The 14,455-nt window shown below is 48.8% G+C and overlaps 1 protein-coding gene across 2 annotated transcripts in view; it reads left to right on the forward strand.

Annotated features, from left to right (window-relative positions):
- The window catches only part of BCR (BCR activator of RhoGEF and GTPase), a 128,500-nt gene that overhangs the window by 73,112 nt on the left and 40,933 nt on the right, over nt 1-14,455 (forward strand). For both annotated transcript variants that reach the window (XM_050924452.1, XM_050924453.1), the window contains exons 5-8: nt 4,348-4,455; nt 6,128-6,188; nt 7,312-7,364; nt 7,774-7,914. In XM_050924452.1, coding sequence (XP_050780409.1) covers nt 4,348-4,455; nt 6,128-6,188; nt 7,312-7,364; nt 7,774-7,914 — 363 coding nt within the window. The remainder of the gene's footprint in view (nt 1-4,347; nt 4,456-6,127; nt 6,189-7,311; nt 7,365-7,773; nt 7,915-14,455) is intronic.

The raw sequence follows: 14,455 nt of genomic DNA on the forward strand, positions 1-14,455 counted from the left end.
ACTGACAGGCCTGTAGTTGCCTGGATCACTTTTTTTCCACTTGAGAGAGACAGTGTCGGAGCCCTTTGGGGGCACATAGAGTAGAGTTCAGTTTCATATTTCACTTCTTGTATAAAATATCCCGTGACATTGCATAGGAGTGAATTAGATAGTAGTGGTGCATTGGCTGTGCAATTACTCAGTATGATTCATATGCTGCCTTGGAGGTGGGAACCACTGTGGTGGAGGACTTCCAAGCAGCTTTGAGAACCCTGCAGTTCTTCCCTATATTTCTGTCCTCAAACATCCTGTGTCATACCTGACCATCCAGTCTCTGTTTGAACACAATTTCCTTTGGAGCCTGCTAGTCCTGTTCCAGAGCAAGCGGGTGTTCTCTCACCCTAGAGACTTAACTGCTGCTATTTTTTACATGTGTTGTGATAGCACTTAGGAGCCCCAGTCATAGACACTGACCACATTGCTCTGTACAAATGGAGAACCAAAACATGATCTGCTGCATCTGTATCCCCTGCTGACCCCCTCAGCACACGTGGCAATGCATTTCACTAGCATTTGCAACATTCTAATGAAAACTTACTAGCCCAGGCAAAAAATCCATGTGCCCAGTCTGACCGTGCCAGTGATGATATTGACAAAACTCTGCACTAGACTGTCAGATCAGCTGCTAGCACCTTGGTGGTGTTTCTTCTTCCCTGAACCCGTTCCTGCTGTCTGTGCTCATCTGCCACAGTTCTGGGGGCAGTAGAGAGAGGTAGCTGCATGGAGAATAACCATGTTCTTTCACTGTAACCATAGCTAAGGTCAAAGCCTACAGGTAGCTGCTTAGGTTGTGCACACAAATGGCCCCTTATTAGGAATTAGCATCTCAAATCTTTTCTTTGTCTCTGCTCTGGCAGCCGGTCCTCTCTTGGAGCTAGTATAACCCAAGCCATTAGCAGATGATTGTTTCTTTTAGGCACTGCCTGGGGGCACTGCTGCTCTCACTTGGCCAGAGAAATGAATTAGTTTCAGATTTTTGAAAAAGGAAACTGGTGTGTGTGTTTATGTGCATTTCCACTTGCTGCTCTGTTCCACACCCCCGCCACCTCCTATCCGTTTTTTGCATTGCTCTATCTGCACTGTTGTTACCTCGTGCTTTGATATTCTACCCTCCTCCCCCTGTGCTCCTGCTATTCCCTTTGCTGTGATTGTGGATGTGTTTTTTCAGTCTGGTGCTGAGAGTTCCCCTAGCAAAGTTCAACAAAAGACCTCAGTGTGCAGAACAGAACAGATAAGAATAAAGCAACTTACAGAGCCTGAAGATGACCTAGGGGTCCCCAAGCCAGATATACCTGATTGTCTGCATTCAAAAGGCATCCCTCTCGCCCCTCCCCTATAGTGTGCAGAAAGCAAAGGATTATGGGAGCTTCATTTTCTTTTCTAAAAAGAAAAGAATCCTTCACATTCCTTCGGTGTCTCTGATTCCCTGAGTTGGGGAGACATTCCACTTATTGGATGGAGAGTGCAGTTCACCAGGGTCACTTAATTGTTAACATCTGTGTGGCAATGCACCAGCTCCCTTCCCTGTTGACTTGAAATGGGGGATGGGGACGACAATATTGCCCTCCAGCAGCTCAAGATGAAACAGCAAGAAGCTGCCTTTCACTGCTGGTGTATTTCAGTCAGGAGGAGATAGCTCATGGACATGGTACGCGGGGCTCAGAGATTAGCTCACAAGGTCTGAGCCGCCTGCTGCTGCTCCCCAGCTTGCTAAAGCTGAGATGTAGGAAGAGTGCTGCAATCAAATGATGCTTGATAAACTGCCTTGAGAGAGTAGCGGAAATAATGCTACTAGCTGAGGGAGAGCTCTTCAGATGAATTACCATAGCTGGCTTGTCCCAGCAAGCTTTGACTTGCTGTATTGCTACTCTGGCCTGAGTTTAAGGCTGTGTCATACAGATGAGGCTGGCAGGCCCATGTACCTGGCATCCATGATACTCTTTTTCTGTTCCCCCTGACCCTTTTGTGTTTGTAACAGAATTGGCAAGCGATGTTGGATCTGTGTTGGGAGAGCTTTCCCTAGTGTAGCAATAACTCAGCTATGCGGAGCGAACATCCCTGGGGAGCTCTGGGCTTGCTTAGCTGTTTCAGCTCTGGTGATTTAGTTCAGTGTTCTGACAGATACTTCAGCAGTCACTTTATTCCACTATTTTCTCTGACAAACTGAGCGTTTTGCTATACTGGACAGAGCCAAACCATTCTTAGCAGGCAGTTAAAACCATCTCGACAAGAGAGAGCGTGCTGAAATACTGGACATTAGCACGTGGTCAGTTAGGACGCACATTAGGTCCTTTGAGCAGACTTTTCGCATGTGGCCATGCCATGAGGTATGATAGTTTGGAGTCTTGATAATTGTACTCACGGCACTGGTGGCATTCATTTTATTTAACCTGTAAAATAAAGAACCTTAGATTGAAACTGAAGGCAGTACACCAAGGAGACTCTAGAATCTTATATATTGTGGCACACTCTGCAGTGAGTTTCTGCTAACAGAAACTGTTACGGTAGCTGTATTGTCCCACCTAGTCAGCTGGGGGAGAAAAAGCACCAGCTGTCAAGAGTAGAACGGGGTGAAATATTCTGAAACTATATTGGAGGTTTGAAATTTTTGGATTTTTAATGAAAAATTGAAATTGTCTCAAAAAAAATTTTTTACAGTTAAACTTTTTCATTTTTCTAGAACAGAAAAATGATTTTTTACCAAAAACCAAATTTTTACCAAAAAAAATTGGTTTCTCATTTTTCATAGAAAAATGAGAAAATTTTAACCAAAATAAGAATTTTCTGTGAAGATGTTTGTTTGGCTCAAAAAGGAATTTTTCATCCAAAAATGTCTTGATGATTTTGTGGACCAACTCTATTCAGGTGTGGTAGGGAAAGCGAGAGCCCTTGCACTAATGGAGAAATCAAAGCACTTATGTCCTAGAGATGGTGGCTAGGATGTGATTCCAAAATTGAAATGTTATAAGTCTCCCAGCAGAGACTACGGTCAGGATTACTGCTCATTTGGGGATGGTACAACAGTGCTAGCTATGGATCATATGCTTTCTGCAGGCCTGGAGCCAGACCATCCCTGGCATCTGTGCACAGTTGCCGCCGATTTCAGTAGGAGCTGTGCCATTGTACAGCAGGGCTGAAATTAGTTCCCTTGTCTCTGTGAAGATCACTTTAGGAGGCAGCTCACCATTTCTCAAGCTACCATTACTTAACTAAACTGTGTAGGGAAAGATGCACAGAGGAACTGGGAAGCTACTCAAGTGCCAGGCTCTCCTGCGGGAGGCAGTGTAGGGAACGATGCAGAAGTACTGTTTGTGGGGGAAGCTCACAGCTACGTTAGAAGCAGCGTCTCTAGAATGGTGTAGGATCACTGGCTGTGGGGAAGTTCTTAGCTCCTTTTCAGTAGAGTCCTTCAGTGCTCCTTCTGTCCATGTTTTTCTGATTGAACGCTGGGAATCCCATTTGAACTGCCGAGGTGTTTATAGCACAGCTGCATGGGTCTGCAACACAAAGGTTACTGTAGAGTTCAGACATGCTTGGAATTTGCCCAGGGATTTCCCCGTCGGATCTTACGCTGTCTAGCATGAACATGACTGCTGTTTAGAAATCGGCAAACAGGATCAGCGCTAAGACCTAGTGATTAATAATGGCTCATTACAGGATCCAAGGCTTCCTGTATCTTTATCAGGGTCCACCACACATTCTGCTGTTGCAGAATCCTACATTGCCGTCCAGGCCTTCCAGCAGTAGTTCTATACTGTGTGTATTGTATTCGACTCTTCAGCACTGCTGTGCTTAATGCTTCAACCATGTGGCTTTAGATAATGTCTGCATATGTAGATCTTGGGTAATATCTGGGTTTGTTTTAACAGCTTCAGCAGATGCACAGAAGCAAACGAGTAGCTCACTGGGGTCATGTTCGTGCTATAGGCCTGAATCACTACTGTCTGATTCATATTTCATGGCAAACAGCCAATAGCTCCTGCAAAGTTTCATCCGTGAACTAAAATATAAATAGACGCTAATCTGGCAGCTTAGAAGGGAAGAACTTTGCAATGGTTATAATGATTTGTCATCCTCCCAGACTAGCAAATTAACTTCTGCTGGTTAAAGGGAGCCACCATGCCAGGAGCACCTGTTCCAGTGGGGGAGAATCCACAGGAGGGAGGGGCACGTCCTGTTCAAAGCATCCTGAGTTTCTTTGGATTGGTGTAAATCAGCCTCTTCCCTGGTTATTCTGACTCCCACCAGCGGCTGTCCCAAGCCATCCCCCTCTCTGGTGTTTACTTTGTTTTGCTTTGATTCCTGCAGGCCAGCCAGCTGGGAGTGTACAGGGCCTTCGTGGATAACTATGAGGTTGCCATGGAGACAGCAGAGAAATGCTGCCAGGCCAATGCTCAGTTTGCTGAAATCTCCGAGGTAATGTCATGATGTTCAGACACACACGCCGCCCAGAGCTGATTAATACGCTGCGATGTCACTCCTGTGCAGCCTCTGAGTGCCTTTGCAGCCATTGCTCCTTGGAGAGGCTGGGACTGGAGGAGCTGTGAGCTTCCCCACAGCCACTGCTCCAGCCCCAGCCTCTCCAGTGGCCTTTAGTTAAGGCTGGCCCGGGAGGAACTGTGAATTCTCTCGTAGGCAGTTTTTGCTCACTGTTCCCCACAGTGACTCTTATAATGACTGGCATGGCTTTGAACTTTCCTAGCCCTGCTCCAGCATCATGCAGTCCTAAAGAGGAGGGTTGTGTTTGAGCTCCTGATGTCTCTTTTTTGCTAATAATGACACTGACTGTGGAGTGTAAGACCATTTCTAACAGCTTGCATGATGTCTGTTGGTAGAATCACAGGCTTAATTAGCCTCAAGTGCTGAAAGAGGTAGCGCTCGAATACGCCGTTTAAAATGACAAGTGTGTCAAGTGGAATCTTCTTATTTATTAGGCTGCTTTGATTTTCTGCCTTTGAGTGGGATTCCATGTGTCGAAGTACTTTGCAGGCTTCTCATGCCATGGGCTTTGGGTGGAGCTCCTTGAGCAGTCACTGTGGTGATTACAGCCCCAAGAAACACCACAGCTGGAAAAAAGCACCTGTCAAGAAAAATTGGATTTAAATGGAACCACCTTTTTGGTATCGGATATGCGCTGTGCCGGAGGCATTTCTTTCTTTTTAAAACACTAGTTCGTCCAGGAGCCCAAATCTTTTTTTAATCTTTAAAATTAAAAAGTAAAAGGTTTCAAGACATTAAGACTGAGGGAACACACACTGGCAATGCCCTTTGAAAATGTGCTGTGGTTCTCATCACCGTGTGAGGGGGTTCCCCACCTCCCATCCGCAGCATGGCTCTTTGACTGGTTTTGATCCTCAAACACAGCCTGTAGCATCAGCCGTCTCACCTTGCTATCAGGGCAGCTCCCCCCACGCTTAATTTTTTTTAATGGATAAATACAATCTGTAAAGTCTCCTCCTGACAAATAGTTAGATTTATTAGTTGTGTTGTGGTAGTGCCACCAAAGGGAGCCAAGCCCTGGCGGTGACCATCGTGTAACAGTGATGAATATGGGGGCACTTTAGTACTTCTGTGCCCATGTCCTGCTGAGAATTTCACAGCACTTTACCCACAGCTTCAACATTCAGGGCAGCAGCAGAATCAGGAATAGCCCCCCAGTCCGCTGACTGCCCACCTTGTCTGGTAGCTAAAGCACTATATGTACACTGAGCCAATGGCACATGCATCCTTGTGGACATGCTCCCGTCTGACTGATGATAACTCAGCCGTCCTCAGGTTTTCTCCCACATTCTGTACGTGGCTCCCTGGTTTCTCGGGTCTCCTATTAAGACTCGCTCTTAGGAATTCTGCTTGGAGCTGGAGGCTCCTGGCAGACACTGACGTGATGGTGGTAGCGGTACCATGAGGACAATACATTTTCCTTCACTGACATGGAATATAGCAGGGTTTTTCTGGATGCTGCTTTAGGCTGACTGAATGAACACAGGGGCCTCTTCCTCCCTTGGAGGTGTTTGAGGAGGTTCTGGGTTCCAGGGTGGTGTTTCTGGGTTGTGATCGGTCTCCTGCACGGATTTTCTTTTTCTTTTAGAATCTCAAGGCCAGAAATACAAAGGACTCAAAAGATCAGACAACCAAAAACTCCTTGGAAAGTGAGTGTTCTGTATGGAAGAGACTCTGGTTTGTCAGTGTGTGGAGGGGTGGGAGTGGAGCTGTCTATTGTTGCCCGGAGTGGAGAGTAGATATATTGTGGAATAACCATTCCCTAGCCCCACCTTCCATGGTCCTTTTGCTTTCTAAATGCTGGTGGGTTATGGTGACTCTGCTTGCCTACCCCGGGAAGCAGCTCCCTTTTGCTCATTAGCAGAGCACTTGCCTAGAAAGCTGCATGTCTGCGCAAAATGCCTCCATTAATCTTACTGGCTAGTCGTTCCCTTGGGCAACAGTGGACCATTCACAGAATAGCCATGATCTTTGAAGAGCATCTATTGCCTAATAGTAGCACAAACCACATCAGACAAGGAATTTATTATTTGTACTACGGTGGTGCTACAGGTCTCAGCTGAGATCAGGGCCCATTATACTAGGCCCGTACATACACATAGCAAGAGATTGTCCCTGCTCCAGGGAGCTTCCAGGCTTGTTTAAGGCACAGCCTCATGGATGGCAGGGTTTGGGAGCACCCTGGAGATGCCAGGCTGAGCTTGGGAGGGGAGATGGTGCCTAGATCACCCTTCAGAGGCCTTCCCGGCAAGATTAGGAGAGGCATTGAAGGGGAATGGCTCTAGAGAGTGCAGCTAGGCACGGTACTCAGCTGCAGGGTCAGCCCCGAAGATCTAGAGCTATAGGATGTCAGAGGTTAATCAGAGGAGTGCCCTGCTGGGGGTGTTCTGTGCCATTCAGCGAGCTCACCATTCACTCTCCCTTAGCTGTGTGTGTTGCTTGGGGTGTGCAGTAGGTTGTGTTTGTGTGTCTCTGAGTTTGTGCAGTGTGTTTTGAATGTTTGAATTAGCAGTAATGAGCTGTGCGTGCGGAGGGGGGAATGTTTGTAGAGGGGGTGTGTGTGTGTGGTGTGGCTGCTAACTGCTTCTCTCCACATACTTGTGTTATTTTATTGACTCTGTAGCTCATTAACTGTGGAGAAGAGAGTTGCAGGATGTTTCCTCTTTACTAATGTGTGCCTGTATGTTTGGTTGCATGGCTCAGTGTGCTCTGTAGAGCACTCTGTTCTTAGATGGCTGCCTTCTTTATGCCTCTGCTGCTTTCTGTCCACAGCTCTGCTGTACAAGCCAGTGGATCGAGTGACACGCAGCACACTTGTTCTTCATGTAAGTAGCTTGTGTGTTTAAATGGCAGTTATAAGAGCGCAGATGCTGTCCCCACTTTCACTTCCCTCCAGCCTTTCCTGCACAGACAGGACTGGGGAAATGAAGAGGCTGTTGCTCTGCATGGGTGTGTCTTGTCTTTATATGTGGAGGAACAACTTGAAGTTTTTGGTGTAGAATAATTCCATGTACGGAACCAGTGACTTGTCCCCAGCGGGGTTAGCAGGCGAGGTTAGACTCCACAGCTGCAGTGGGATGGGACAGTCATCTGCTGCCTTGCCCTTAACTAGAACAAGCATCCAGAGCCACCTGTCCCAAGGGTTCCAATAACTGGGCTGCCGGAGCCTGTGGCTCGCTGTTCTGGTGGGCGCCGTTCCTTATTCTTGTCCCTTCTTTGTGTTCTTGGTGGTAGGATTTACTGAAACACACTCCAGCAAGCCACCCCGACCACCCGCTCCTGCAGGATGCTCTGCGCATCTCTCAGAACTTCTTGTCCAGTATCAACGAGGAGATCACACCCCGCAGACAATCTATGACTGTCAAGAAGGGAGAGGTGAGTCCCCACCCTCTAGTGACCAGATCTATTTCTAAACACTAGTTCTGCCTTTTTCTGGGAGGAGCTGGAAATTAGGAGAGTACCCTAGTCTTCTGAAGGTTACAGTGAATGCAGGGATACCGGAGGACTGATGCCTTCTTTTGGTGTAGAACTCTAGCATGCTGGCTAAACTTAATACTCTGTGGGGAGTCATGCTGACACACAGAGATAAAGATACATGCAGACCCAGGATTAGTACTCAAGAATTCCTGGCTCCCAGTCCAGTGTTCACTCCTCTAGGCTGTCGCTTCATTCTGTGAGAGGTTGATACCTGCTTGTAGATTTTTCTTAAAGCCCATGCTACTAGTTTCTGTGTTGCTGAGATACAGTTTATACACAGTCCTTGTGTTCCCCAGGACATGGTGTGGCTCGCTGCCCGTTCTGTTCGGAAGGCTATCTGGAGCTACCACAGGGGAAGGGTGACTAGAATCCCAGCTCCCTTGCTGCAACATGCATAGCGTGCGCTATCCCAATTCAGGGAGAGTTCTCGCTAGTATTCTGTGTGCAAACTGAACAAGGGCCTATGGTTCAGAAGGAAGGAAAGCAGCTGCTGGAATAATGGAAGATTAGAAGGGCATTTTCCAGCACTTGTGACCCTTGCATCCTCTCTCAGGCACAAACTTGGCAGGATGTTCACCTAAATCTGCATGTTCAGAATGAAATGCATTTTCTGCATCTTCTAGACACCTACAATCTTGGACAAGAGGGAAATCTCACCTGGAGGTGTGCTTTAGCTATCTGCTGTGAAGAGCGAGAGAGGGGCAAACTGGTCACTGAATGATGCCAGGAGTTGGCACTGTGATTTCTGTCTCTTAAAGTATCCCCAGAATGATGTCAGGACCCAAGGTACAGCTGAGAAATACAGGTTACAGCCCCTGTGTCCAATACAGAGACTCACTGTGTGAGGGCAGAGAGGTGGAAAATCAGAGCCATTTCTCAAATAGAATGTAAAGAGAAGTAGGAAGGAATCAAAATGGGATGAGAGAGACCCCTTGAGGTAGAAAGCTTAGGGTTATTCATCTGTCTAGGGGCCAATCCAGTGTCCATTAAAGTCAGTTAAAAGCCCCCGATTAACCTCTGTGGGAATTGGATTGGGGCCCAGAAGTGCTGGGCTCTGTCCCCTCCTCACCCACAGACTGGACTGTTTATAATGGAGACAGACTTCTGCAGTGGCATGGCACTGAGTGGCTCCCTGAGTTCCTGGGGCAGATCCATCGCCAGGGTAACTCCAGTGTGGTTTTGGTAGGGATTAATTTAGTCCCTCCTGCTCAGTAACAGCCAGGACTGATGAGGAATGCTGGAGGAGAGAGTTGGGCTGGGGGGAAGCTTGGATAAAATGGGGTGGGAGAGCTTGGATGAAAGAGCGGAATCAAGAGAAGCAGCAACAGGACCTTTGTGGTAGAGGAATTGCAGCTGAAGTTGCTGTCATGTCAGAACTGTGCCCTGTAATCTGCAGAGCCTAAAATGACTACAACTGGATCCAGGGATCCCCTTGAAGACATTCCAGTGAGAAGTCCCCCAGCCCTATAAACATACACATTCCTGGGATTATTACTTTGTTTCACTGACCCTTTCAGCTCAGAGGGTTCTCTGGCAGATGCAGAATGGAGATGGGATACTCAGACGGCCCCGAGTGCATTGTTCCTCAGCGTTGAGCAGGAATTCCCCCATTTACCTCCTGCTTTTGGGCTTGTTTTGAGATGTGCTGAGACTAGAACTGTAGGGGCCACGCAGTAGCAGGGTGGGATGAAAGTACACACAGGAGAGTGGCCAGGGCCTTGGAGACAGAAGAAGGCCTCATTAAAGTGGATGCTGATTGAGTCATAGCAGGTATCGCAGGCTGGAATGCCCCTGTGCCAGGAGAGGGAGTGCTCTGTAGTCTCAGGTCATCTGTTAGCATCTGGATGAGGGATGCAGGCTTTGCAGTGTCCCGTGGAATCCTAATGAAGTGACAGGAGCCAGGGCAGTGGGAATGAAGTTGTGCTCTCTGGTGAGCTGTGGATTTGTCATCACTTACAAAGTGAGAATGGGGTGTGTAAAGAGTGGGCTCAGCAGGGCTGCTCCTGTTCCCAGTATGCTGTGGTGAAAATACTGACTTCAGGTGGTTACTCCATGTTTACTCTTGTGGCAGGGACAGCAGAATCAGGTTTTCCTGTGTGATGGAGGGAATCCATAACTCTCTCTCACTCACATGCACCTACTCTGCTCACAGTCTGTTCCAAGCCAAAGCGAAGAATGACGCTTATTCCAGATCTTTCTCGGTGTTGCCCTTTAACTTCCTTTCCCTCTGGGAGTCGAATGCTAGCTGCTTCCTTTGGCTTTTCTGCACCAAAAGCCCTGCCTCTAAGGGGCAGGGCACCACCTTCTTCCCCAAAGCTCATCCAGAATGGGGAGTGTTTACCATTTCCATGGTTAGAAATTGTGATCCAACAGGACTGAAGGATTTGTGCACGATCTTCCTCAAGAGTTAACAAGCCCCGCTCCCCACCACCACCAGCTCTTTCAGGTTGGGATCAGAGCTGGGTTTTGTCTGTGTGTGTAAATCTCTGGCTTAGCCTTTCCTTCTGCTCCCCTTGTCTGTGCCCTCCCCCGGGGTGATGGGACAGCATGCAGTTTGCATGTCCTAATTGACGGCTCTCAATGCATAATACATTTTTTATTTTAATGAATAGCCAGCTAGCTTTGATGGCTTTTATTCATTATTTACCTCCCTCCCATTGGAGATTCCTTTTGGGAGGGGGGAGCCAGCTAGTTGCTGTAACTCCAGCCGCTGCCTCTCACACAGTGCTCAGGTGCCGACCTCAGTTGTTAGCGTGCATATAAAGGGGCTCCTTTTCTCTTCTTTTCTTTTTCCTGCCAGCAAAAGGCTCCCAACCCCCATCTTTAATGTGGAGTGGTTTCCCCTTTGGCGAGCACAGCACAGGGAGGATGTAAATCCCCTTTGCCTGCCTCTTGCTGCTGCTTTCTTTTGCTGGATTGCTTTGAATTGGTGAAAGCAGCCAGTGGTTAATCCTCCCTAGTGACAGGCTGCTAGAAGTGTGTGTGTGTGTGTGTGTGTGTGTGTGTGTGTACGTGTACACAACCTTCTGCACACAACCCCTTCCCCCCAAGGTGTGACCCAAGGTTATTGATCCGCTGCTTTAGGTGCTTTCATTTGCTACAAGGCACTTGGCCGCATCCTGCACACAATGAGGAAAGCAAGGGTTGATCACTGCAGAGGAGCTTGTTCTGTCCCTTCTTAGCCACTGGACTGTTCCATAAAGTAACTCCAGTCCATGCCTAAACCAGGATGTGCTGTGACCTTTATGGCATGGCAAGGACAGCCCAGCACTTTGCTCTCAAGGCCATCGATATTACCTGTCCCCTTTCTCTGCTGTGTGTCTGCTTACTGTGCGATACAGCAATGCTGACAGGGCAAGGGAGAGCTGCAGATTCAGCCCCGTTCCCTTTGTGATCTGTGCGTTCGATCTTTCTATGGGAATTGAAGTGGGAGGCACGGTCCTGAGGCAGCCTGCGGCTCCTCGAGTGTGTGGGCCTGGTGGGTCCCAGATGTAAGGAGCGGGGCAGAGTTACACCACTTTCTGGATGCTTCAGGGACATGGGCAGGATGCTACTTACAACAAAAGCCAGAAGAAATGGGGCTCCGTCAAGGCCAGTGTGTGGCTCCGGGGTTGTTCTCTAGCCTGTTGTGGGGAATTGAGTCGCTTGTCTCCCCAGCATACAACCCATGGACTTGTGGGGAAAGATGCAGTGTCTAGGATTTGGTCCGTAGGATAGCAGAAGGAGATAACCACTACACCCATCGTGTGGGGACATCCCCCTGCAAAGGAACAGTAACCTGGATGGAATGTTATGCTTCTGGGGACGTATCTTAGCCCCAGAATCTCCCCTGCCAAGGAGCATGGAAATGCCTCCCTCCCTCTCATCCTTTTTTCTTTTTCCTGCTTGTTAGTGTTTCTGATTGATCCTTCCCTAAGTGCCCACTTCAGTAACTTGCCAAGTAGTAGTAAAGAGCTCTCTGGGGTATCTGAGTGACATGAAGCCTCCTGATTTAGGGCATGTGAGAAGTTCAGATTCCTTCTTGTCTTGTGCACATGGCCCTACCGCAGCTCCAAGCCAGGGCCTTGTTTGCTCACAGCCGACTCTTCACCCTCCACCATTCATTTTCTTTGTCTCAGTTATAGGGGGTCTTCTGAGGGGAAAAATCCTTAAGCACTCCAGAAGGATCAGTCCCTACGGTTATACCCAGCGATCCTGCACAGCCTCCAGTGGGGTGGCTGGTTTAGCATCACTCTGGTGCAGCTTTCCCAGAGGTTCCTAGCTGCAGCTGGTGTGAGGCTGGCTGGCTGGAAGAATTGATGTTGCCCCTCTGAGCAAGAGCTTAACGCTGAAACTTCCCCCTCCGCTGTTCCCTATCGAGTTCTGCCTTTGCTTGTAAAGCAGGAGTTAATGGAACTGCTAAAAGCACTGAGCCCCTTAAGGGGAGAGAGGCAGATTCCCACTGCGGGGGGGGTCCCAGTCAGTCTGTATGAGCCTGTCTCATATTTTTTTCCATCATATCTGAGACACTCAAGCCTGGCCGCGGACTGCAATCTCCATATTTCTGAAGTTAGCTGGTAAATGCATCTGACAGTGAATTGCCTCTGAGGGATCAGCCAGGTGACCTCTGAGTGGCAGAGCATCATTGGGTTTAGGCTGCAGCCGCATGAGGGAGAGTTTGAGGTAGGGAAAGAGAGAACAATAGGGGACTGTTTACAAAAGGGAACGGACAAGGGTGTGAACTGGAGTGTCACCGGGTTTATAGGCTGGTCTCGGACATCTTGGGGTTTGCTGCTTCTCATGGCCCTGGGCAGATGCTGTCTGCAGCAATGTGCCCAGAAATACAGCTTTGGATCTCATGCTCTGTCTCCTGGCTGAAGCCCTATAGCTCCCACTGTCAGTCACTTTGGAAAACAAAAGGCTGTTAAACTATTAAGAGAAGCCCATTAATTCCTCAGCAGATGATCCTGATGTCCTGTCATGCTGCTCTTGCATCACACACAGGAATCATTCTCCTCCTACGTTCTGCAGAAATCCAGCCACCTCTTCCTCAATGACGTGACAGTAGCCATCCTTTTGTGCTTTACCGTCCTCCTCCTGCATCACACATGTTCCAGTCTTTCCTGTAACTCTCACCCACATGCGCTGCAGTCTTCTGTTGTCACCACCCAGGATAACCCTCGTCCTCAGCTCTGACAGGCAGACAGCCCTTTTCAGATCTTAAATCCAGATGAACAGCTATTACAAGTATTACTTTGCATCGTGCATCTCCGACAAACAGGTAACCTGCCTTGCCATCTGGAGTTAAATAATACACAACAGCAGACAGCACACGGCATTAGAGACAGCAACCAGTGAAAACATGATGCAATGAATAAATGAAGGTGCAGGCGGTTGTGAGGCTGGTTGAGAAACTCAAAGGTGAAGGAGAGAAGAGCTGAAGAGGCAGGAAACACAGGGAGGCTGTTCCAGGTGACAGGAGCTGCAGGGGGGAAGGCTCTTGCGCCCAAAGCAGTGAGACACCGACAGGAAAGGGAGGAGGCAGGTGCTAGATATGCAGAGGGAAGAGAAGCCCTGTGAGGTAAGGCTGGAGCAGATGCCGGGACCCAGCCCAGGCTCTTGCATGGCAGTACTGCACTGTCCTGGCAGGAGTGCTTCTCATCTTAGGGCGTTACTGATGGAAGTGTGTGTGCTGGATGCTCAGTCACCACTCTGGCGTTAAGCCCACCTGAATGTGTCTGTAGCCCATACACTTTCCCAGGGTATTTGGATGGTGGGAGAGGCTCTTCTCTTACGTTTTCTATACACTGGTGATTGTGTTGCCATTCCTCAGTCAGGCCAGGAGGAATAAACTGGATAGGTGGGGTGGGTACAGACAGGGGAGCTGTGCAGCAAACAGCCCAAAACACCCTATGGCCCAGAAGTCTGTTATTAACATAGGACCCCCCAAAAGGATGCCAGTGAGGAGATAGCTAGACAGGGAGATTGATGGGGAAGAGAGAGATGAGGAGCGAAAAGAATGGGGGACCCATGTTGCTGGGTTTGAGCTGCTGGGGTGAGTTGCCAAGGTCTATGGGGTGCTGGTTCCCTAGTCAGGTTGGTGAGGACTCTGAAGAGGAAGTGAACAGTCTCTGTGTACTGGGGGGCTGATGGTGTCACGTCTGCGAGGCGAGACTGTCTGACTGCAGGCCTGTGGGGTGTGCTTCCTGGGCCTCTCGCTCCCCTGCACTGAGGCAGCCTGTAGCCGATCACTGGTGCAGCAGATTCTGTCTAGCAGGCTCCTCTTTGGAATCTGTCTCCTCTGCCCAGGGAGCATGGCTGAGGCAGTGTGTGAACCCTGGGCGAGTGCAGATGGGTGCTGGGAACGTCCGAGGGGCATGCTGACTTCCCTTGGAGCGGGCCGGGGGATTGGGCACGTGCTGACCCACTCTCTTGGGGAGAGGTACCCTTTGCTCTCTCA

This window comes from Gopherus flavomarginatus, chromosome 15, assembly GCF_025201925.1.
Source record: "Gopherus flavomarginatus isolate rGopFla2 chromosome 15, rGopFla2.mat.asm, whole genome shotgun sequence".
Lineage (NCBI taxonomy): Eukaryota > Metazoa > Chordata > Testudines > Testudinidae > Gopherus > Gopherus flavomarginatus.